Source organism: Marmota flaviventris, chromosome 10 (assembly GCF_047511675.1).
Source record: "Marmota flaviventris isolate mMarFla1 chromosome 10, mMarFla1.hap1, whole genome shotgun sequence".
Taxonomy (NCBI): domain Eukaryota; kingdom Metazoa; phylum Chordata; class Mammalia; order Rodentia; family Sciuridae; genus Marmota; species Marmota flaviventris.
The window spans coordinates 20,824,053-20,850,394 of NC_092507.1; the positions used below are offsets into that span (position 1 = coordinate 20,824,053).

General features: G+C 38.9%; 1 protein-coding gene across 1 annotated transcript; it reads right to left on the minus strand.

Annotated features, from left to right (window-relative positions):
* Window positions 1-4,080: 4,080 nt before the first annotated feature.
* On the minus strand, window positions 4,081-26,301 carry Dnajc8 (DnaJ heat shock protein family (Hsp40) member C8). The gene is made up of 9 exons (XM_027937529.2): window positions 26,189-26,301; window positions 23,675-23,776; window positions 16,442-16,498; window positions 13,409-13,475; window positions 12,721-12,815; window positions 11,016-11,087; window positions 7,659-7,750; window positions 6,708-6,783; window positions 4,081-4,892 (listed from the first exon to the last, which is right to left on the minus strand). Exons 1-9 carry the CDS (start codon window positions 26,264-26,266, stop codon window positions 4,770-4,772), a joined length of 762 nt encoding a protein of 253 aa, XP_027793330.1. The 5' UTR covers window positions 26,267-26,301; the 3' UTR covers window positions 4,081-4,769.
* Between the last annotated feature and the right edge of the window lie 41 nt (window positions 26,302-26,342).

Below are 26,342 nucleotides of genomic sequence, written 5' to 3' on the forward strand. Positions count from 1 at the left end.
GAATCTTAGTTCATACTGTAGCAGATTCAAGCTCCAGTCTGCAGTGGTACACATGTACTTCCCCAGCTACTAGGGGAAGGGAGGCGGAGGATCACTTGAGTCCAGGAGTGTGAGGACAGCCTGGACAGCAGAGCAAGACTCCATTTCAAAAGTGAACAAACAAACAAAAAACAGGGCTGAGGCTGTGGCTCAGTAGTAGAACACATGCCTAGCACAGGTAAGAAGCTGGGTTTGATACCCAGCACTGTTAAAACAAAAACTCGTCTGAGGTTTGTTCTTTTGCCAATAAATGGAATCTCACTAGAGTTCACAGGACAGAGTCAGGAGGGGTTGTTACCTTCATTTTGTCAAAGACGAGGCAGCTAAAGTCCAGCCAGAAGAAATGAATTGCCAGGGTCACGAAGCTAAATGAGTGACAAAGCAGATACTTCAGAGGGTGACTCCAAGCCCCTCTGTGCTCTTTTCTCAATACCTGTGGAGCCCTGAGCCCCCAATTCCAATGATAAGTACTGATAACTCCAGCAAAGGGTCCATGAACCAGATGTGCTAGGATGGGATTGGGAGGAAATGGAAAGAGGCAAATCCTGTTTCTCTGAGGTTCCACCCTCCAAGCAGGCTCAGACCCATCATCAACCTCCTACACACTTCCTTCTACCTCCACTGGGAGGTGAGAGGGGCCAGAAGGGTCACAGTCTGGTTGTGGCTGCCCTAAGAAGCAACTGAGGGGCCGAAGGCATGGGGGAAGAAGGGTCCAGGTGTCTGGACCACCAAAGGCAATGAGTGATTTTTTCTGTAATTATACTTTATTTTAAAGGTACAATTCCCACTTTACACACAAGGAAGTTGAAGCTGAGCTTATGTCATCACTGGTCCAAATGCCAAGATTCTCACCCTACCTGACCGGCTCCTTCCACTTCACCTCTGCCCAGGGGCACCTTGGCAGCAGTTGCCTGCACAGTGGGAGGTGTGGAATAGTGACTTTGTTCCATTACTCATAGCAAACCACAGGAAGAATAGTGGTGTGGCACCTCTAGCTTCTCATTTTCTCTGGGTCAGTCATTCCTTCAAGTAGCCTTTCCTGTTAACCTCTTCATGGGTAAAGGGGATACAGAGCTGCCACGGCCCTCTGGAAGCAAATCTGGCCTAAGCTACCTCAACTCAGTGCTCAACACACACCACTCTCCCTAGCCAGGTCATTACTAAAATGACTGCTCTGAGTGCCAGGCATGGTGGCATACACCTGTAATCCCAGCAACTCCAGAGGCTGAGGTAGGAGAATTGCAAGTTCAAGGCCAGCCTGGGCAATTTAGTGAAACACTGTCTCAAAATTTTTAAAAAATAAAGGGCTAAGGATGTAGCTCAGAGGTGGAATGGTCCTGGCTTCAATCCCTAGTACTATTAAAAAAAAAAAAGACTGCTCTGAGCAGAATTCAGGGCTAGGACCTCTGCTGATCTTCCAGGTAGTTCTGTGGCCAAAATATGCCAGAAAGGAAATGGGAAGGCAAAAATATAGGCTATCCTCACTGCAACCCAAATCCCTTAACATGTGTGTTTTGCCTCACCTTCCCTCACTTCTAAGCTCCAGGCACAGCAAAGGATTTTCTAGTCTATGAATGGGGCTATGCTCTGATCTCCAGACCTTTGCCTATCTGTTCCCTCTGTCTTGAAACATCTTCTGTCAGGTCCTCTCCACCTGTGCCAGGAACTAAGCTGCTCCTGGCAGACATTCATCCTTTCCTCCTTGATGACAAAACTTGACTTCATTGGAAACAGTAGGTGCTCAGTCCCAAGGAACAAAGTTCAGTCTATGGCCTGCCTTATTCCTTTGCTATGTTCTCAGCCAGACTTTCCATTAGAAGTGTTCAGGGGACCCATTTGCTGGCCACTGGGAAAACTGCTTCCCTGATGACTTCTGCTTAATAGCTATTATAAGATATGGAGCTGACACAACCTTCCTGCAACTGAGAGGACAAGCCCTCCCAAGAGGATGAAGAAACACAGTAAGAACCTATTTACTTGGTGACATTGTTGAATTTATGAAAAATACCTGAAACCATCTGCTTTAATGTCAAGTGAAACATTCTCCTAAAATATTCCTAACAGACCAGCATCTGCTTCTGGGTTCCAATTTTTAAAATGGGTCACTTTCTCCAGGAAGCATTCTGTGACTGCTAAGATTAAGAGCTCCCTCTGGAGCGGTGGATGCCTATGTCTCTCCTGATCTGTGTGCCCCAACTGTGAAGAAGACAGCAGGGTCTCCGTGATGCTCACCATTTTATTTCTAGAGTATCTGTTGAAGGAATATGCACACCTGTAGCTGATTCCTAGCACAGCCTTCTGGCTGAGGATGTGGCTCATTAGTAGAGCACCTGACTTCCAAGGAGCAAGGCCCTGGGTTCAGTCCTCAGCAACACACACACACACACACACACACACACAAAAAATCCAGCAGTCTTCAATCAAATCAGGAACTCGTCTAAATGTAAAACAATTTGCCAGGTACAGTGGCACACACCTGTAATACCAGTGACTTGGGAGGCTGAGACAGGATGATGGCAAGTTTGAAGCTAACCTCAATTGCTTAGTTAAGACTCAGCCTCAAATTTAAAATAAATAATGTGGGCTGGGGTTGTGGCTCAGTGATAGAGTATATTAATTTATATTACTAAAATAATACATTTTATTAAATGTAAAAATAAAAATATTGTGTCCACTTAAAAAAATTAATAAATAAAATAAATAATGTAGTTCAGTGGTAAAGTGCCCCTGGATTCAAACCACAGTACTGCCAAAAAAAAAAAATTAGGAAAAAAAAAATTAAAACTCTAGCACAACTGATGGTAAAGCTGTGCTCTTCAGGCCTGCTAAGCTAATAACCATGGTTGACCTCTAAGGAAGGAGTAGATTTAACAGCACCAACATGCTGGAAGGGTGTCACTTTGCCTGCCTAAAACCCATCAAATGCTGCTCCCTGCAGACTGCACTACCTCATGACACTTATCAGCCAGGTAGGGTGACTGAACACAACCTCTTTCTACCTTAATCTGGTACTAGTCAGAGTCACACCCACCCATTCATAAAAGGTTTGGACATGCTCAGCTGTACTTGAAAGGACAGTAAGATAACCAACTTTCTATTTTCTTGTGCAAAGAAGCAAATTAAAATTGTTATATCTTGATATCAGCAGACATCATGCCTTTCATGATCATTTTGTTTACTCATCTTTTGATACTACAAAAGGAAAAAGTCTTGTTTTGAATCACCCAGCTTCTCACACCTTCACATATCTTCTTCACTTCTCCCTTTATGCCCCTCCTGAGGGCTGATCCACTCTCATAGCAAGCAGAATGTCTGAGGATATACTATAAGCTGGATGCTTTCATCCATTGTTTTATTTAATCCTCGAAATGATCAGTATCTCAGGCTTGGATGCAGTGGTACATGCCTAAAGTCCTGTGGCTACAGGGAGGCCAAGGTGGAGGATTACTTGAGCCCAGGAGTTTGAGACCTGCCTGGGCAACACAGTGAGACCCCTGATCTCAAAAAAAAGGAAAAAATGACAACCATCAACTCGGGAGGCTGAGGCAGGAGGATGACTAGTTCAAAGCCAGCCTCACAACTTAGTGAGGCATTTAGCAACTCAGCGGGACACTGTCTTTAAATAAAATACAACAAAAGGGATGGGTATGTGGCTCAGTGGTTAAGTACCCCTGGGTTCAATCCCCAGTATCAAAAAGAAAAAAAAAATGACAAAAAAAAAACCAAAAAAATCAGTATTCTCATTTTACACAGAAAAAAATAGTACACTGGCAACACCGATTTGCACTATGGTAGCTATTCTAAACACACCAAGGATAAACTTCCCTAAGAGAAGCCACAGTCTTTGTGTGTGAGGTACTGGGGATTAAGCCTAGGGGCTCACACATGCTAGGCAAGCACTGAGCTACATCCCCAGCTCTCCTTTTGCAGGTGAAGAAATTGGTAGGGAGCTATGTATGTTCAACCCCAATTTCAGGACTAGAGCAAGCTAGACAAGGGACCCATCTTTGGAATAACATCCGAGGGAGAGTACATCAGTGGTTTGGGTATAAAAATTTATTATACATAAAGAATATTACCACTAACGAATGCAGACAGGCTAGGACACAATGGTACTGGATGGAAGATGGCTAGCTCTTTGGAACAGGTTTATAAGTGGCTCAGTGCTTCATGCTGATTGGTCAGTCAGACAGAAGGGCACATGCCAAATACAAGAGGACTTCAGGGCATCAAGCGACTGCTCTGTATGCCCACACTGCCTTCCTTTTCTGATCCGGGGCTTCAAGAGATGGCACACCCAGAAACAAGAACTGAGGCAAAGGGGCTTCCTAATGCAGCCCAGTCTTGTCTCTGAAGTCACAGCAACACCACTGTAAGCAATATGTTTAATTGGATGATTTCCACAAACTATGGAGTTTCTAACCATCACAATTCAGTGAAGTACAAAACATTAAGTTACAGGCTGTGGGAAAGAAGGCAGCACCAATGGTGGCACCTTCCAATCCTGGTTGTTCTAAGGGTAACGGGTGGGGGGAGTCTTTTTTAAACAGAGCCCCTCGTTTCAATGTACAAAAGAATTATTCTGATCGATATTAAATTGTATTGAAAACAAAATGGACTAAAAAGCAAAACTATTCTATGTTGGGGTGGAGGTGGGAGGAAAAGAATGAGTCCTTCAGAGCAGGAAGGAGAGAGCTGGGGGAAGCTTCTGTGGCTGTGACCCAGGAGGGTCACTCACGCTGCTCCATTTTTACTTTCGGTGGTCTCAGGAAGGTCCGATTTTTCTTCTCTTTCTTCCCCTTTGTATTTGCTTGGAAGTTTCGCCAGCTGTCCACCCGACCATCTCGACTTTCCTAAGAAGAAAGAAAAAAGAAGAAGAACAAAACAAGTTTGAGGTGAGGACACTAGTTAATAAGAGGAAGGGCCTGACCCTGCCTTGCCATCTGCCCACCCTCTGTAGCTCAGCCCAGTTCAGCCCTCTAGAATAATACAAGAATAGAACAGAGCCAAGCTTTCTCCCACTTCCAGGGGCCCAGGAGTCTAATACCACCTCCCAGAAGCAGAGTGAGTCACAGGTTGGAAGAGAAGGGCACAATGAGTAATACTCATCACAATAATGAGGTCCTCATTTGTTGGAGACCTCTGGGCTAAGTGGTCAGCACACGTTCTCCTTTTTTTTTCTTTTCAGAGCTAGGTATAGAAGCCAGGGCCTGGGACATGGGACATGCTAGGCAAGTGCTCTACCACTGAGCTACATCCCCAACCCTAGCATATGTTATTTTTAACCTTTACTACAGTGTGTACTGCAACTAGCATTTCACAAATTTCTCTGGATTTCAGAAAGGTTAAATTGTTTTCTCAAAGTCACACAGCTAGCCAGCAGTCCCAGCCATTCTTTCCACTACACCTTCCTATTGTTCTCCTGAACTTGGATGAAGGCACCAAAGCCAGCTGTGCTGAGAGGGCCACAGAATCTATATCTTATTATCAAGGGACATGCTCTTTTCTTTCTTTTCATACATGGGACAGAAACAAAGTCATCAATTCTAGTTAACCAATGTAGCATTCCTTGCGACAAAAACACTCAGGGTCACTCCAGGGGAACTGGGCTGTACAAAATAACCACACAAGAGACACAGATACCTTTTTCTTTGGGGGTCCTGTGACGACTCCTCTGACCTTAAGGGTCCACAGAAAGAGAGAGTGAGTACTGAACCCTTTTATTGAGGTAAAGCCATTCAAATGAGGCAAGGGGTCAGGTTTCAGGAGTGTGAGTCTAGCTTTGTGATGTATCCTGTCAGCAGATTGACTGACATCTAAGAAGGCCACACCCAAAGGCAGAGCAAGAGCAGGGGACACACAAAGGGCATTTCCATGGAACATTCTATCCCAACAGGGCAAAGGGGTAATATCACAAAGGAACAGGTGATCGTAGCTCAATCCATGGGGCTACAGGAAAGACACATTCTGCTACTTTGAGGAGCGGGGCAATATCCAGGTCACTATGAAAGTGACTAACAGAGTCTGTTGCGATCACAGGAAGGAGAATGCCAGTCATTCAGCGAGAATGCCTCCCACAAACCAACCCTGAGTCCTAAACTGTATAAAAGAAAGACCAGTGGGTGGAGCTATAGATCAGTGGTAAAAATGCTTCCCTAGCAAGTCACAGACCCTGGGTTCAAGTCTTAGCACTAAAAGAATTTAAAAAAAGACAAAGAAGGAAGATCAAATGATGCTACAACCCAGAAACTGACCAAGCAGTTTAAGTATATAACCAAGAATATCAAAGAAAAGTCAAGTTCAAAAACCTCAAATCTCAGCAGGAAAGACACAGGGGTCACAAGGACCTCAGTTTCTACTAACAGTCCTCTAGGTAGGGTACTACACTATGTTTACCCCCTTAAATTAAATGCACAATCTATTTTTCTTAGGCCCACTTTGCAGCTTTGCCTACTACAATCTCTAAAAAATCACTTGGGGATCCTCATTGCCCCTGCCAAAACTACAGAGCTTATGAGGTTGAGTCAGACCAGACTCAACCTCTACAGCTCCTACTCTTCCCCACATCCCCCATTTCCCTCTGTTTACCCTAGTCGGTCCTGGGAATGCCCCAGGAACCAAGTTTCCTTATCCTGAAATAAGAATCCCTAGCCACTTTAGCAGTTTACCTCAAAGTTTTTCTGCCATTCCCTTTCTCGTTTGGCTTTTTCTTGAGCTTCAATCTCCTCTTCCCTTTGTCGTTTCCTAGTGGAAAAGACATAAAAAAAATATTTATGTGATATTTACAAATTGTGTTAACTATAAAATTTAAGGTATGTCCCTATAGAAGCAAACATATAAAGTCAATCAATTCCTTAGAAATTTATAAAGATGGCTGTCTGGAAAGGGCTCAAAACATTTTTGTGAAGGTCTCATTCTAAACATGCAAATGAGACTGTGGGCAGGGGTTTGGGAAGGACATAGCCATCCCTGTTATAAAGAAAGATAAGGTAATCAAACCTGGCCTTTAGTAATCTAAAATGTTTGGTTTAGCCAGCAACAAAGTTATGTTGAGAACACAGACCACCTTATTTCAGAGAAATGAGTTTCTTTATCAAAAAGATCTCTGGACAACACCCAATTCTAAAATAACATATCACACAACCTCAACTAGCAAAATCTAGTTACTGCTGAACTCCAACCAACAATACAAAATACAGGAACCAAACTAGCCTCCATATTTCTGATGACTAAGTGAAATCATATATTAGTATAAATGATTACATTATACAATATTATATACTCACCAAAGTTGCAGCTACAAGTCCCATAAAAGGTTCTGGCCTCAGTAACAATGGCCTTAATTACCGTGCCTATTTTATTCCAGAAAGTCAGGAAGAAACACACAATACTTCTGAGTAAAACTAAAATCCCTAAAGGACAGGTCAATTTAGTATTTCCCAAAAGTCAAACAACACTTCTTACCACGGTAATTCAAAATCTTGGCAATTTCAGATAACTATTTTAGACAGCCTCTTAAATGATGTACTACCCAATTCCTTCATTAGGAAAATACCAAGAGACCAAAGTTAATTAATTTAGGCATTAGATATAGCTCAAAGGAATGTACAGATGTGTACCTTTCATGCATCTCTTTGGCTTCTCTCTCTTTTCTTTTAATTTCCAGCTCAGCAAAGAGTTTCATGGTCTGTTTATATACTGCTTGTTTGAACTACAAGAAAATTAAGGACAAAAGAAAATAAAATTAAGTATTTTACAACAACTTTGAATCAAGTACCTGCATTTGGAGCCCAAGACAAAAAGCAGATTAAACCCAGCAATGAAAAAAGATTCTTCAGAGAGAACCAGTCAACAATGCTGCTCTTAGAAGATAAATCATCTGTCAACCTAAGAGATCTTTCATCTTCTACCACACACACAGATGGCACCAGGAATCTGGCTCTGGCAAAAAGCTCTTAAAAGAATTCTACACTCTATTACCACCACTTGATGTTTTAGAGGGTACTCTCCTCCAAAGAACTTGTAAAAATAATTTTTATTTTTTTTTTCACAAATATTTTACAATTATCTACTCAGCCAGACCAAAGCTGGGCAGTAAGCTGGTTGCTATGAAACTGATAAGTCTCAAGGGTCTACTAATAAGGCAGAGCTACTTGTTACCCCTCCACTATAATCCCCTAAGGGACAAAGTCACCCAACATAAAAATCCGTATTTCCACCAAGCACTGTGGCATATGCCTGTAATCCCTCAATTTGGGAAACTGAGGCAGGAAGATGGCAAATACAAAGCCAGTCACAGCAACATAAGGAGACCCTAAGCAATTTAGTAAGACTCTGTCTCAAAAATAAAAAGGGCTGGAGATGTGGCTTGTTCAGTGGTAAAATACCCTTGGATTAAATCCCAAGTAACCAAAAAAAGAAGAGTCCGTATTCCCCAGGTTTCCTGGTAGCTAGGTATGGCCCTATAACTTAAGTATTAGTTAGTCTATGGGATGCAAGGAAAAGGGATATATACAACTTCTGGAATGCTTTTTGAGGTTCTTCCCCCTTTCCTCTATTCTCCTGTTTGGCACATGGGTAAGCTGATGAGACAGACATCCTGAACTATGAGGATGGGGCAACATCCTTGTTTATAAAGCCAAAGAACAGAGTAGTCCAAGACCATGGATGACACACAGTATAGAGCTGCCACACCAGCAGCCACCCTCCCCAACACTATCATACAGGAGAGACAACAAATCTCTATCTTGTTCAAACTACCACCATTTTGTATCTCAGTTGTATGCACCTAACACAGTGACAAAACTGATAATACAGCATTTGGGAAAATACACAGGAGTGGTAGTTGTTGTTTCTGATGCTGAGGATCAAACCTAAGGTCTGATACCTGGTACACAGGTGCTCTACCTCACTCCCAGCCCACAAAGAGCCTTTTTAAAAAGTGTATTATAAGCCAGGTACAGTGGATAATGCCTGTAATCCCAGCAGCTCAGGAGGCTGAGGCAGCAGGATCGCAAGTTCAAAGCCAACTTCAGCAATTTAGCAAGGCCCTAAGCAATAGTAAGACTCTGTCTCAAAATAAAAACAGAAAAAGGCCTGGGGATATGATTCAACGGTGAAGCACCCCTGGCACTCTAGCACCAAAGAATTAATAAAAAATAATTTTTTTAAAAAAATTTAACTGAATTATATAACAGCCTTAAAGAATTTATAAAAATTACAGAGAAATAAGTGATTGCAAGTTCAAAGCCAACTTCAGCAATTTAGCAAGGCCCTAAGCAATAGTAAGACTCTGTCTCAAAATAAAAACAGAAAAAGGCCTGGGGATGTGATTCAATGGTGAAGCACCACTGGCACTCTAGCACCAAAGAATTAATAAAAAATAAATATATTTTTTTTTAATTTTAAGTGAATTATATAACAGCCTTAAAGAATTTATAAAAATTACAGAGAAATAAGTGAAAGTAAGTGACCTAGCCCTTATCACACAAAGTTATTAATAAAACCTTAGTCCCGGGGCTGGGGTTGTGGCTCAAGGGTAGAGCACTTGCCTGGCATGGGTGAGGCAGTGAGTTCAATCCTCACCACATAGGAGTAAAGTAAAATTGGGGTGTTGTGTCCATCTACAACTAAAAAGTATTAAAAAACAAAAATAAAAACAACACACAATTCCCTCCCCACTAGCTTTATTTTTTTTTATTTTTTATTTTTTTTGAGAGAGGGTCTAAATTGCTCAGGATCTTGCTAAATTGCTGAGGCTGTCTTTGAACTCCTGCCTCAGCCACTGGGATTACAGGCATGCACCACCCCAGCTTAAACCCAGGAGCGCTTAACCACTGAGCCACATCCCTAGCCTTTTTTTTTTTTTTTTTCCTAAATTTTGAGACAGGATCTCACTGAATCTCTTAGGGTCTCACTAAATTGCTAAAGCGGGCTTTGAACTCATGATCCTCCTGCCTCAACCTCCCGAGCCACTGGGATTACAGGGATGTTACCATACCCAGATTTCCACCAGCTTTTAATTCTTTAGTTTCAGGAGTTCTTAAGAATAACTGCATGCAATGGCCCACACCTGTAATCCCAGCAACTGGTTCAATCTCCAGTACCACAAAAATAAATAAATAAATAAAAAGCCAGATGCAGTGGTGCAGCTTGTAATCTCAGTGACTTGGGAGGCTGAGCCAAGAGGATTGCAAATTCAAGGCCAGCTCCAAAAAGTTAATGAGGCCCTGTTTCAAAATAAAAAATAAAAACAGCTATAGTTCAGTGGTCAAGAACCCCAAGGTTCAATCCCCAGTAACACCCCCTCCCCAGAAAAAAGTAGAATCTCCCTTAACCAATGTCCACTAAATAATCCATGGGTTATCTAAAACCCACTATTTTCTCTGCAAAGCATCACCTGAAGCACCATGAACACCCAGGACCAACAGACAGACATCTGTTACCAAGGGTTGGCTATATTCTTCCCAAAGCTTTCTACGCCAGCTATTAATTATTATAATAGCTACAGGGATTTAAATCTCAGAAATTGATGAATATAGTTATAAAATAAATGCTTATTTCTTTGAAAGATCCATTGCACTTGAGTTCTAAAAAGTAATTGCTGGTGAATTACATACAAGAAATCTGGAAAAGACTAAAAAATGAATCACATTTCTTGGATTGCTTCAAAAAGAATCCAAGTTTACAGTATACTTCAAAAGAAATTAAAAGTAGATAATATTTGGTGTGCGTGGCTTATACAATAGTCAACTGCAAACTCCAGGCAAAAGATGTACACCCAAAGTAGTAGTGACAGTCCTTCATCAGAGTAAGGTGAATGAATGTAAAATTATGTTTCAGTGTACAATTATAACATTTTAAGTTAAAATGTTTACAGCACATATGCATCTTTTTCAGGCCTCCCTCTCTTTAAACCCACCAATCAGTGCACCCAATCAAACAAGATAGAGTGGCTTTTCTCATATCTAACTTACCAGCTCAGGATCATCTTCCTCTACATTTGTAGGTTTTCCTTCCTTCTTTAATTGTTTTTTCCGCTCTTTTACCTAAAAAGAATTTTTTTCATCAGAAGATGAGCACCCACACTTTGAGACTACCAATGAGCTGCACACATCTGATGTGTACACTTTTCTGTAGATATAGACATAACAGGAAGCTTACAGTAAGAAACAGCAAGCCTCTCCTCACCAAAACAAACAAACAAAAAACTTAGCAATGCAACTAAGGAAAACTAGGAACATTAGGTCCTTTCTCTAACCTCATCTAAAATCCAATCTACCAGAAAGGATGAGAGAGGATCTGGAGGATCAGCAACTCCTAAGACTGAGTCAGATCCACATAGCCTTTGCTACGCTGAATAGATTACCTGTTTACTTTTCTTGACTTGTGGTTATACAGTTACAGAAATAAAAACTACAACAACAACAAAAACACTGCTTGTCACGTTTTAGAAGAAGCTACAAAATTGTGGCATAAGTGTAAGTAGGATTTTTTTTTAGCACTTCTACAACTACATTCTTATTCCTTTTCACTGTGAAACTCCCTGAAACCAATAATTTTCACATCACATTAACTTATATTTTTATCACTTTAGCCACCACTGAGTCTTAAAAAATAAATCAAATATACCTATTCACACAAGATTGATACCATTGCATTAAATAACCTATTATATCATCCAAAAGTCAAGTGCATTCCAAGCTCTGAAAGGCCCTACTGCCACCTTGTGGTAAAGAAGTCTAAGGGTGACTTTCTTACAGGTAAAATACAAAAAGGAAGGGTTCCTTAACTACTACAACGACTTAAGGAGAAAAAGTCATGCACTTTTCTGATATCTACTAGGATTGGACCTACAGGTGCCATTTCCAACACATGACCAGTGGGATGCAGTTATGGTCCTTCATCTCTTCTTTAAATTTACTTTATTCATCTAAATTAAATTCTTCTTCTTCTTTATTATTATTATTATTATTATTATTAAAGTTCTATTTCAGACTCCAAAGCTCTTCAAAAGGCAGGTCACATTCCACATTCACTCACCATTGAAACAGCTCTTATAACAGCCTTGAGATTCTTGCTCCAGCAAGTAAAACATTAAAGACCTTTCTTACCTCAAGCATGCCTCTTCCCATCACTTATAAGATTTATAAAATTCCCCAAAAGCAAAAAACAAAAACAAAAAACACCAGCCATATCTGAATTTCTTTCAACTGAGTCCTTTCCAACTCTGTTATTAACATGAATATGTACCTTCTTTAAAAAAAAAAACAAAAAATTTTACTTAGATCCCCTAGCCAGCACTTCTCAAGTCCACGTTCCAAGCCCTTCACAGGGACAAGAACAAAAATCGAGAATCAAGCATCATATCACACAGCTGAATCACTTTTCTACTATGAGTGGAAATGTGGCAACATGTAATGAGCAGCTCTGTCCACAACACAGGACTGTTTGGGAAAGAGAGGAGCAGTATCCTAGACATTCCTTATCCTGAGCTTTTCTCTTGGGGTGAATTTTAGCTTTAGGCACACACTATTCTTGACTACAACAGATCTGTGGTGGAGACCACATAAGTAGTCAGAGTAATGCTGGTAGGCACTACTATGTTACATTTACCCTCCTACGTGATGCCCAAGGCTTGCTGATACTTCCTATAAACACAGCAGCACTATAAATACTTACAGTGTGTTCCACGTATTCTTTTCCTGCCTGAATTACATCCAGGGCCCTCTTCTTTTGTTCCTGATCCAGTAGCAACTTGTAAGCTTTGTCCACAGCTAATGCAAAACATTGAAATTAACTGTTTCTGCAAACACCCTCTGAAAATCTGAACTATACTCAGGCAGTGTAAATGGACTTGTGCTGTCTAAAAGCATTCCCTACTTTGTTAAATTATTTACTTGTTAAACTAAATTTTTTTTAAAAGCACTGATCTATAACAATAACCTTGAAAGCCTTTGAAAAAATTTAGCACACCTTCAAGGCTAAATACACCAGATCTAGATTAAAACTCAGAGATAAAATATTTCCTATTTTTTTATATTCAAAGAAAAAAAATATCCTAAGCAATAACAGTCTTGTTGGCACATAAAAGTTTTAACAATATTAAGGTCTACTTTTTCTTTTTTTGCAGTGCTGGAGATCAAACCCAGGGCCTCATGCATGATAGGCAAGCACTCTACCACTAAGCCACATTCCCAACCCCCAAAGTCTGCTGCTTAAACAGCAACATTAAACAACTGTTTTACTGAAATCCACAGCCTTTTCATGACCAGAAAATAAAACTATAACATTCTTTTTTCAGAACAAGGAACAGTTAGCTCCTAGCATTGAAAATATATTACTCAGAAGCAGGTAAATTTACAAATACCTTCAAAAGCCTTTTGTGCTCTATCAGCATCATCTTGATTTTTGTCAGGATGCACCAATATGGACAACTACAAGAAAAGTTAGGATCATCAATAAGAGAAACATTTAGTAACTCTTGGAATGCATTACATTCCCCTTACTACACAAAATGCTTAAGATACTATGACCAAAAAAGGCTCAGTAGGAAGCATTTTTAAAATTTTGACAAATCTCATCAAATGCCCTAAAATATTGGTCTTTAACAAAATTCAAAAAGTAAATGCACAAGTGGGAAACATTTACGCAAATCTGAGACCAAATGGAAGGCTAATATGAAGATGTTATAAAAATTCAGGGGAAGAAGGAAATCAAAAAGTACTATTTTGATCCTTATGCTGAGCACTGAGGGGGACAAAGCACGTCTGGGAAATCATCTTTCCTAAAAGAAACTTTTCCTAAAAGAACCCCTAATATAAAATAGTGGGTCTCAGATCCAGTTACACGACAAACATCTTTTCAAAAATACAGATGTCTACTTTCCACCCTCTGACCTGAATATCTGGCACCTGGACTTCGTAAACCTCTATTACAACAGGTTTCAGATAATAATAAAGAATTATTGTTAATTTTGTTAGATGAGATAAGTAGTTGTACAAGAGAATGTCCTTTATTTTGGGGGGATATATACTGAAGTATTTAGGGGTGAAGCATCATGGTGTCTGCAATTTACAAATGATTCAAAGATATACAGTTAATGAAGTGAATGCTAGACATAGATGTTGGGTATATGAGTATTTTTGTTCTTTCTTTTTAAAATATAAAATTTTCATAATAAGGATTGGAGTTGTGGCTCAGTGGTAGAGCACTTGCCTAGCATGTGTGAGGCACTGGGCTCAATTCTCAGCACCTCATATAAGTAAATAAATGAAATAAAGGTCCATCAACAACTAAAAAAATATTTGGAAAAAAAATTCATAATAAGAAAGTGAAAAAAATAAAGAAAACTTACACAGATGATTCTTCCAGACATCTGTAATTAAGATACCTGACATAATGTTATTGACAGACAAAACCCAACTTTTTCAAACAAAGGAACTGTGTTAAGGAACAAAAACAAATAGGAAATTAGGCCATTATACAAAAGGGGGGGAGGGGAATATAAAGCTAAATTGAGCATTACTAGAGCCATAATCCTGTGGTCTAATTTCCAACTTAAATCACTTACTAGTATGAGACCTTGAGTCACTCATCTAACCTCTATCTGCCTCAGTTTCCTGCTCTAGAAATGGAAGAATATTAGGTACCTATATCTAAGTGGGTTGTTGTATGAATGAGATTAATATAAGTAAAGAAATTAGCATACTAGTAAATATTGACAATAGTTAGTATATAAGAGGACATGATAAACACCAAGACATTCTAAGTGCTTTAAATACTTATTCATGAATTTTACAAAGAAAGTAACAGGCATAAAGGTTTAAAGAAACTTGCCCAAGTTCACTCATACTGCTTGTGGGTGGTACAGTCAAGATTTAAACTAAAGTCATACAGCTCCATTGCCTCTCTTGTAAGGCCATATAATAATTCAATAAAAATTCTTGACTCTTAATGAGTTCTTAAATACATAAAAAGCTGTTTAGATTAAGGACTTGAATGCTTGCTTATTAAATTGGAAAAGACTACTAATGCATTATATGAGGAAACAAGATTTTTGGAAAAGGAAAAAAAGTCAAATTTAAGTGCAGAGTAGAGCTCAGAAAAAAAAAGTTATAGAGTTATATAATGGGAAATGACTGAGCAGGCAAAGATAAAAACAATTTTGGCTTAACAGTAGATCAAAAGATGACTATGAGTCAGCAATATGGAGAAAATTCACTGAAGAAGCAAACATAATACTGAATATTAACAAGCATATCATACAAAACTGAAGTATTACATTCAGCACTGGTTAGGTACTATTAAAATATGAAATATATCAAAGAAGTTAGGGAAGGTTACCATAAAGTATAAAACAGAAAGCCCAAATATGTGGGGGAAAAAAGAAAAAAGAAATCCAGGCATTTTTTTTCAGGAATAGTTAATGAATTCAGTTTCAGATAACATTGCAAATATCTTCGCAAAATGACTGATTTTAACTTTGAAGTATCCTTGGCATGAAATTAAAATATGATTAATGTATTTTTAAAAATAAATGTAATAAAATAGAAAACCCTATTTGCAAAGATAAATTATAAGGAATATCATCATTCAACTCCTAGGTTATTCAGCTGTGAAAACCGAGACTGTTTTCAAAAAAGTTACTATAAAACTTTGTAGTTCAAGTCATTAAACATAAGAATGGCCAAGAATCAGAGGCTGGTAGATCTACTTTCCTGGGGAATTTTCAAAAAGAACTTTAAGTCAGGCAAGGTAATGTATACCTCTAATTTCAAGCTACATGGGAGGATGAGGCAGGAAGATCACAAGTTCAAGGTTAGCCTGGGCAACACAAAGAGACCCCATCTCCAGTTAAAAGCACTCTCAATGTTAAACCAGGTATTTCTTAGGTATCTATGTAAGTTGGGAGATAAAATTGAAAAATAAGACAGGCACCATGGTACACACCCGCAACTCAGCAACTCAGGATGCTGAAACAGGAAGATCACCAGAGAGTTCAAGGTCTGCCTGGGTAACATAGGCAGATCCTTGTCTCTTTAAAAAAAAATTATTGAAGATCGAAGTCTTAAAGATAAAAAGGTGTTATGAATCACTTTAATGTGTTCTCTCCTAGAAGACAGGGGATTTAGTAAGCATGACTCCATATAAATTCTACTAGTCTATTCTTAAATTAAGGGGCTGGAGAGATTTTCTTTGGACATAAAATTCATTCTATTCACAGGTAAGCTAAAGTCATTAAATTATTTAATATTTTTATGAGTTTTTTAAAGAACAGTTATCTAGTCTTAAGTTGGGGGAAAAAAAGTTTAAACTTTGGCCCAAAAGTATCAGTTTGAATCATATGTTTTACAGATTTTTCAAAAGATTCAAACTCTATTACAGGAAAATAGTATTGTACCTGCCGAAACCTCTTTTTTATTTCTTCATCTGTCACTTCCGGGTCTATCTGAAGAACCTGCAAGAGTCAAAATCAAAATTGTAAAAAGATTAAATAATTTATATTTGAGAGGTAGCCAATAATTACATTTAATAGAGCTGGGATATATAGCTCAGTCAGTGATAGAGCACTTGCCCAGCATGCACAAGGCCCTGAGTTCAATCTCCAGCAACACACACACACACACACACACACACACACACACAGTAAAACTATAATCAGCATTTAGAACTGTACCCTTTGTTCTAGAACACTGACTGGCACATAATTCTAAAAATTGCTCAAGAAATACAAATGATCAAGTCAGTAACAGAATAAAAGCTATATTGATTTAAGGTTCTCAATTAAATAATGCTAACTTTCCATCAGAAAATTATTTACCTTACACCCAGAGACATATTTTGTTTTGTTTTTGAGGTGCTGGAAAGTAGAATCTATTTTCAAGGCAATCACTCAACCCCTGAGCTACTCCATAGCCTTAGAGACATATTTCTATATCATGAGAAAATATATTTCTCCTTCATTTGTTAAGTACCAGCCATCCCACCTCCCCTTATTCTTTACAAATGTAAATAAAGCACAGCAACTCAGAGAAAAAAATTACACCCTACCTGATTTTCATCTCAGTAAGAAAAGGTCACTTTGTTTACATAGCCCAATGACTCTCAACCCTGAGTGAACATGAGAATCACTGTGGAAACCTGTGAGCAATACATGGGACCCACTTTAGGAAAGTCTGATTCCAACTCTGTAGAGGTAGAGTACAGACAAATGACAGGGACATCTATATTTTTTGAGCAACACTGTTTCAAAAAAAACAAATTTCATCACTCTTCTCTAACCTGATGCGTTCTGGTGTTGACATTCCCTATCAAGGACTCTGACCCCATCACCACAAATATACTCATTCATTCAAATGTTTATCTTATAACTACTACCTGAATATATTCATATGTACTAGAAATGCAAAAATAAATAGGGGGAACTTTTTTATTTTTGTTTTTGGTGGTACAGATTGAACTCAGGGGCACTCTACCACTAGTCCTTTTTTCATTTTTGAGACAGGGTCTTGCTTAGTTGCTGAGGCTGGTTTCAAATTTGCAATCCTCTTGCCTCAACCTCCCAAGTTGCTGGAACTATAGGCATGTGCCACTTCACCTAGCAGGGGCACATATTTTAACTGCTATAGTAAGTGCTTTTTACAGAAGAGGGTGGTATAAGTAGATGAGTTCGTAGTGCAGTCCATGGGTTTCACATAGCATGTTTATTTGGTATTTAGGGCCTGAGGATGGTGCCAAAAAAGCAGAGGTTAAAAAGAATGTTAGAAATACTGAAGAATAGGCCCCACTTCGGCCTGAATAAATTATAACAAACATTTTAACAAGAGTCCCATATGATCTGTATCATAGTAGAGTTTGAGACAGAGCCATAAGGAACGATGACTGAGGTAGAAATAAGTACATTCCAAAGTTAGTAGAAATGAGGATTGGTTAATAAGGAAAGCAAAGAGAAAAAATGAAAATAAGTCTTGAAATAAAAATACAGAACAGAAAAATCAAAACTGAAAAAAGGTCTTCTAAGTTTAGTCAAACACTTGCAGGGTCTTAGAAATACCTGGCAACAAGTAATATAAAGATTTTAAAATATATAGTCCACCAACAGCCATAGCAACTAGTAGGCAATGAAGCAGAATAATCATTATTGCATTAATAAACTATTTTTTCCTAATCCTGGGGATGGAATCCAGAGGCACTCTACCATTGAGCTATGTAGTCCTAGCTCTTTGTTTTTGAGACAGAGTTTTACCAAGTTGCCAAGGCTGACTTCAAACTTGTAATTCTCCTGCCTCAGCTTCCTGAGTCTCTGGGATTACAGGTGCACACTACCACACCTGGCTTTTAAATTAACAGACTTTTAAAGGGTATAACAGGAGCATACCCATTCTCAAATACTAGGCACACAATCAAGGATAAGGGAGAAGTGAGACCAACTACTTCAAAACAAAAATTTTCAAGAGTCAGTGTACCCACTGATATCTTCCCAAGGGAAAAAGATTTGGGGGCTGGGGATACAGCTCAGTTGGTAGAGTGCTTGCTTGCATGCACAAGGACCTGGGTTCTAATCCCCAACACCACACCACACCACACACACACACACACACACACACACACACATAATTGGGAGTCACTCAATGGGAAGAGCAAAGCCATTTAAGATTACCAACAAGGGGAGGTTAACTTTACATACAAAAATATTCAAAGGAGAACCATTGGTTTTAGGGAAAAAGCTTAAGGACCCTAAAAGGTGTCCAAAGTGAATGATAAAAAATGGAAATTCTCTCATCTTCACAAAAAGGTCTCTAAAAAAAAAATTACAGTTTAGAACTAATCATGCCAAATGTACTCCATAAATCTTGGTAGGTTCTTTTAAAAAATATATATTATGGTGTATATTTGAGATTTGTAGCATGTCATGGGATACACACAGAGAGAAAAACGATTACTATAATGGGTCAGTTAAAAGCATAAAATTGCTATACAGGAGATCTGGGGGACAACTGGGGCCATTTGAGTGTGGATTATATGCTGGATGATGTCTTTTATTTATTTATTTTTAATGATACTGGGATTGAAACCAGGGATGCTGTAACACTGAGCTATATTCTTCCTTAGCCCCTTTTTAAAGGTTTTATTTTGAGACAGGGTCTTACTAAGTTCCTTAGAGCCTTGCTAAGTTGCTGAGGCTGGCCTTGAACTTGTGATCCTCCTGCTTCAGGCTCCCAAATCACTAGAATTACAGGCACACTGCACCATACATGCCTGATGATATAATTTAATCAATGTTTTTTATGTGTGGTAATAGTATTGTGGTTATATGGGACAGTATTATTGGTTTTTGTTTTAATTGTAGATGAACACAATACCTTCACTTTTATTTATTTATTTTTATGTGGTGCTAAGGATCGAACCCAGTGCCTCACATAGTTAGGCAGGCACTCTACCACTGACCCACAACCCAGCCCAAGTGTTCTTGTTTTGGGATGCATGCTAAGGTATTTAGTAATGAAGTGTTAGAATATGTACCGCTTGCTTTCACACATATGGTAAAAAAAAAAAAAAAAGAAGAAGAAGAAAAAAGACCCCACAAACACACAAAAAAGTTATTTTTCCAACTTTAATCATATATGCACTAATCACTGGCAACAAATATTCACCAATTGCCTTCAAAACTAATCAACTCACAATGGGCACAGTGGCACATGTCTGAAATCCCAGTGACTTAGGAGACTAAGGCAGGACTGCAAGTTTGAGACCAGCTCAAAAAATAAAGAATGAGACCCAGTCTCAAAAAATAAAGAGGGCTGGGTAGAGTGCCCCTGAGTTCAAACCCCAGCACCAAAAGCACACAAAACTAATTCAACCCTCAGTCTTGAAGAGTTGAAAGTAGCCATTAAATAGTGAAAATAAATGTTTTACACCTGTCACCCAAACCTCTTTGAAATCAATTTTCTATATTCAGTACAAACTTCAGAAGCACTGAAGACGGCTAGATAGAGTAGAACATAAGATTCTAGAGTAGAACATAAAAAGTAATCCTGACAATAATGAGTAACACCAGGTTGCCAGTATGGCTCTAAGAAAACAAAGAGGTGCTAGGAGCAGAGATGAAACCTGTAATCCTAGCTACTTGGGAGACTGAGGCAGGAAAATCAAAAGTTCAAGGTCAGCCTGGGAAACTTATTGAGACTGTCTCAAATAAAAATAAGGCTGGGGATGTAATTCAGTGGTAGAGTATTTGCCTAGCATATGTGGAACCCTGGGTTCAATCCCCATCCCTGGGATTAAAAAAAAGCAAACAATTTTTTTGTGTGTTCCAACTCTGCAAAGGTTTATTGTAACTCCATTGTGCTTCAGGCTTTGGAGATATAGTAATGAGAGAGATGCAATGTATTGAACCTCAAAGAACTAATAAATCATCACACTGTGGGGCAGGAAGAAGACTTTACTGTGGCATTCAGATAAATTCCTGAACTCAATTACAGTAGTCTCCTTTGGGATCGTCAGGAATGTGGTCTTAGTTCACACCTGAACTCCCTGACCTGCTAATAATGTGTAAGTTCTGGAGTCTTGTAAAATAAATACCTTGAAATCCTAATACTGAACAGGATAAACAGAAAAGGTCTGTGGATCTGGCTGGTGGATCCTTACAATTTCAAAAGTAGCATCAAAGGACAGAGTACATCTAACCTTAAGGGCCTTTAGATTAAGAATAATCACAGAAACTGGGCTTGTGGCATACCTATAATCCCAGCTACTGGGGAGGCTGAGGCAGGAGGATCTTGAGTTCACAACTAGTCTCAGCAACTTAGTGAAATCCTGTCTCAAAATAAAAAATAAAAAGAGCTGGGGATGTGGCTCAATGGTTAAGCACGCCTGGATTCAATCTCCAGTACCAAATTTTTTAAAAAAAAGAATAATTGTAGAGCCAGGCACACCTGTTATCCCCGTGAGTTGAGACTAAGGCAGGAAGATCACAAATTGGAGGCCAGCCTCCACAATTTAGCAAGACCATGTCTCAAAACAATTTTTTTTAAAGGCCGGGGATGTAGTTAAGTGGCAAAGTATCCCTAGGCTCAATCCCCAGTAATGAAAATAATAATAGTAACAACTATAGAATTCCTAAGAAAGATGCTTACATAATGGCTTAAAGAAATGTGTCCAAATAAAGAAATGGTAGGAAGGAGGGGGTGGGGTTATGGCTCAGTAGTACAGTGCTCGCCTAGCATGAGTGAGGCACTGGGTTGGTTCCTCAGTACCATGTTAAAAAAAAAAAAAGAAAGAAAGAAAGAAATGGCAGGAAGGAAAGAAAAACACATGAACAATACTCCCTAGATAGAGATTTCTGCAGTAAAACTCTCAGACTTCCAATCTAACTTTCCCAGTTTCTATCTGTTGCTCAGTAAGGACTATTGGAGGATGGCAAGTTCACACAGCCAGCCTCAGCAACTTAACAAGACCCTAGGCAACTTAGTAAGACCCTGTCTCAAAAATTAAAAAAAAAAAAAAAAAAGAGTCTAGGGATGTGGCTCAGTGGTTAGCACCCCTGGGTTCAATCCCCAGTATCAACTCAAAAAAAAAGTTTGAGGACAGCCATCACTGCAGTGTCTCCTCTAACTAAAAAAAAGACCAGTATGCATACCTTTGTAGAAGATCTGATTCATTCAATGTCTCAAGAGGTACTACATTAAAAAACAGAAGTCACAGATTTTTCTAATGGGCTAATAACACATAATTCTGAATCAAAAAGTAACTTTAGGGCTGGGAAGCTATAACTCAGTGATTTCAATCAACAGCAACATCCCCCCCCCCCCAAAAAAAAAGCAACTTTGTAAGGCAATCACATATACTAACACATATACAAAGTAGCTGACATGTTCATATGAAACATAACAGACAATAGTTCTAAAGGACAGTCATAGAATCTTGCCTAAACATAACTTCACACCTTCCTGAGGATGCAACTTTAACATATCTATCTTCACATATTCAGAACTACTTACTATGCTCAGAACAAGAGCTATGAGGCAGTTGGTTCCACTTCTAGAATGATATCAACTACTAGTGCACTAAAATTCTAGCCTTTACATTGGTCCCCAATAATCTGTCACTTTTCATCAATCAGATGAAAATGCCAATGACAATTAGCCCTCTGTAGTCACAGGTTCTACATCTATAGATTCAATCAACTATATGGATCAAAAACATTTAGAAAAACAGCTGGGGTTGCAGCTTGCCTAGCATGTATGAGGCACTGGGTTCAAATCTCAGCACCATATGTAAATAAGTAAATAAAATAAAGGTCCATTGGCAACTAAGAAAATATTTAAAAAACAACAACAACACACAACATTCAGAATAAAACTGCATCTATATTAAACATAAAGACTTTTTCCTGTCATTATCCCCTAAACAATATAGTATAATGACCACTTAAATAGCATATATACTACAGTACAGAGAATGTGAATAGGTTAAATGTAAACATCACCCCATTACGTATCTCAGATTTTCCCTCTATGAATATTATGAATATAACAATATTCACTTTTCCACCATGGCAACATCAATCAGCTCACCTCAATATTGTTATGAATATAACAATATTCACTTCAAAATTATATATAAATGTCAACAGTTAGAAGCTAGTTTGAACCTGTCACAATAAAGAAATTATTAAATATAATAAACTTTTTAAAAATGTTGTAAGAGGGCTGGGGATGTGGCTCAAGCGGTAGCGCGCTCGCCTGGCCTGCGTGCGGCCCGGGTTGGATCCTCAGCACCACATACAAACAAAGATGTTGTGTCCGCCGATAACTAAAAATAAATATTAAAAAATTCTCAAAAAAAAAAATGTTGTAAGAAAATATTTTTATAACAATATAATATAGCATAAAGTTGGGGCTAGGACTATAGGTCAGTGACGAAGTGCATTACCAAGGACCTGAATTCAATTCTCAGCTCCTCCAGCTCCCTCCAAAAAATACTATGAAGTGTATGATACTATTTTTAAATAAAACAGTTTAACAGGAGTGACTATATCTCTTAGATGGGATTAAACACAGTTATTTATTCTTGTTTGTTCTATTTTTTGCCTATATTTGTCAAGGCTGGCCTCAAACTTGTGATGCTCCTGCCTTAGCCTCCCTACTCACTGGAATTACACACCTTGTTTTACGAGTAGTTTAAATCAAGGATCCTAAATTTTTAAGGCTAGCTACCCCTTTACATCTGAAAATATTGTATATTTTGGTTGCTAATAGATAATGGAGGGGATAGGGCCGTGGCTCAGCAGTATAGCACATGCCTAGCATGTGTGAGGCACTGGATTCGATCCCCAGCACCAGATTAAAAAAAGGTAAATAAACAAAGGTATTGTATCCATCTACACCTGAAAAAATTTTTTTAAAAAAGATAATGGAGAACATTTCGAAGGCAAAGACCATCTCATTTTCTTTAACATGCTGCCTAACTGTGCTCACAGTAAAACTACTCAAGTTCAAAGACAACCTACCTACTGCATAAAGTTCTTTACTACAGAATTTTCTGAATCCCAACAGATACAAATTAACTGTGTGTTCTGACATAAGTCTGCCTGCAGATATCAGAGAGACCATGGCAACATCAATCAGCTCACCTCAAATGGGTTCAAGTTGAAATAAGAGGAACCAGGACGGGTCAATCTTTCAATCTGATTTTTGGACGTCAGAACTGAATCTCTCTTCTCTATTTGTTTCACCTAAAGAGGATTAAACAATTCATTAACCTCAATAATAAGCTCAAAATTATCTTAACATAATACTCAGTAACATGTTCAGCAAACAATTATTTATACATCTAGATATTTTACTAAACACTGAGGAATAATTACAACAGCTACTATTTATTGAATTTCAATAACATAATAATTTTACATGTATTTATTAATCTAAATAATCCTACTTGATAGGTATTACTATTATCCCCATTTTGCAGATAAGAAAATAGACTTAAAAAGGTTAACCAACTTTTTCCTAACTTTGTAAAAGTAGAATTTTTATCCCAGCAGTTTGACTCTAGAACAGGAATCAAACTTCTTTTTCCCTTTAAAAAAAAAAAAAAAAAAGATTCAAAGAGTAAGACACTGAGTTCAATCCCAAGCACTGCCTTCCCCCCTACCCAAAAAAAGGATTTGAAGATAAATAAGTCATGACCACCACCCTCAGTTTCCACTCTAATGATGGAAGATTCACTTGTATATGTTTACACTTAATTTACAACTTTTTATTTAAAAAAATATATATAATGGTTACCATGAATCATGAACTATAAGGGAAGGAGCAAATAACTCCTCCCACATATCTCTAACAGAATTAGCAAAAATCCCTGTCTGGGGAGACAATGCCAAGGAGAACAAACACTAGGTAGTCCTGAGGAAATATCCTAGGTGCCACTGTCAGGGTTGGAATGCTGGCTAGAATGAATCTCTAGTATGTTTTATAACATCTATGGTCAAAACAAGGTTGGAAAGAATTTCAATAACATAAAAAAGCGATTCCTTCTCACCATCTTCTCTCTTCACTTTAAAACAGAAGGATCACTCCTGTCATACTCTCTAATCCTCTTTCCCAGACTTATTTTCCTCACAATACTTATACTCATAACCCTTATTCCTACTTACATATTACACTGTATATGTCTATGGTCCTTCTCTACAGAATGCAAGCTTTATGAAGACAGGATCTTTTCCTGTAATTCACTACCATATTCCCAGAACCTAAACAGAACAGTAGTGCATGGTAAGTGCTCATTATATAGTGGTTAATGACTGAAGACTTTCCTTAGGCACTTTCTCCCATTGGATTTAAATAAACAAAGGTTGCTACTTTTTTAAATTAAGAGATGGTAAGTAAAACAAGTCCCAATATAATTGCTGAGTCACTAGAAGTCAATAAACTTTAGTATCAGGGCATGGACCTGTATATATTTACACTCAAGTGAAGTATTTCAAAAGGACAGATTAAAAAGGATGTGCTAATTCATGGTTTTAAATGTAATACTATGAAGAAGATACTATGTAACAAGTGTCCTTACAAATCCCAGAGTTAGCTGGGATGTAGCTCAGTGGTAGAGCTCTTGCATAGCACTCAAGGCCCTGGATTCGATTTCCAGCACCACAAGGGAAAAAAAAAAGTTTACAAATACCAGATATAAAAGATAAATGAGGCATGGTCCACAATTTTAATTAGCTCACAACTATTTCCTCATATCCATACCCTCTTACAGAGATCCCATCTTCAGCTTCACTTTAATTCTGGGAAAGATTCTTGTGCTTTATATTTTGTAAAACCCTTTCTTATATGTTAACTCCCTTAATTCTAATGAAAATTCTTGCTTTAATATTAATTTCCTTGTTTTATAGTCATGTAAACTGATGACCGTCAAGATTAAGGCCCTGAAAGAATTCAACCCAAATCAAGTTAATTGCCTTGCAAAACTTCAACCTGAGGGCCTTTGAGTCCAAACGGTATGCTTTTCTTTCATATATTCATTCATTTACTCAACAAATACTTAGCAAGCATCTACTGTACCCTAGGCGCTGGAGATGCAATAGTAAATAAAGCTCGGACCAAGCATGCTCCCGTCCTGACACCAAGTTGTTACCTGCTATAAGATCCCGAACAAATTACTTCACCTCCCTACACCTCAGGTTTGTTATCTGCAAAATGGGGGGGAGACTGTAATGCCTACCTGTCATGATGCAGTGCCTAGTGTTGGTGAACCACAGAAATAATCACTAATACAACTCATTACAGAGGAGTCATGGCTTCTGTTTAGAATAAGACAGCTAAGTCACCCCCACTAAGGGCCCAACCTCTGCCAGCCCAAGCCTCCAGTCTTAGGGCACTGTGCCCGCGCTCAGGCACCCCGCTGGCCACATTTGTATTCTCCCTCCAAACGTCGGGCACCCATCACTCATACAATGCAAGGGGATTCCCCCAGCAGCTATAGCTGCCAGAGGCGCGCACACACCCCCAGACCCCGCTGCCCCAAAGGCCGGACAGGAGGAGCCGGCCAACGGTCCAAGCCAGGAGATCCACTGCCTCCGTTCACTGCGAAAAAAGGCCAGAGTGGGATCTCCAGGCTCCAGTATTCCTCATTCTGTGTTCACCTCACTGTAAAAGGTCATAAATGCTTCCTCTGTGCTGCCTCCGCCGGCCGAAGCCCCGCTCTCTCCTGAAGCCGCCATTTCCCCGGCCCAGCCACCACGTGACCCTTCTGCGCAGGCGCTGCCTCAAGTGATTCTCACAAGCCCGCCTCTCTGG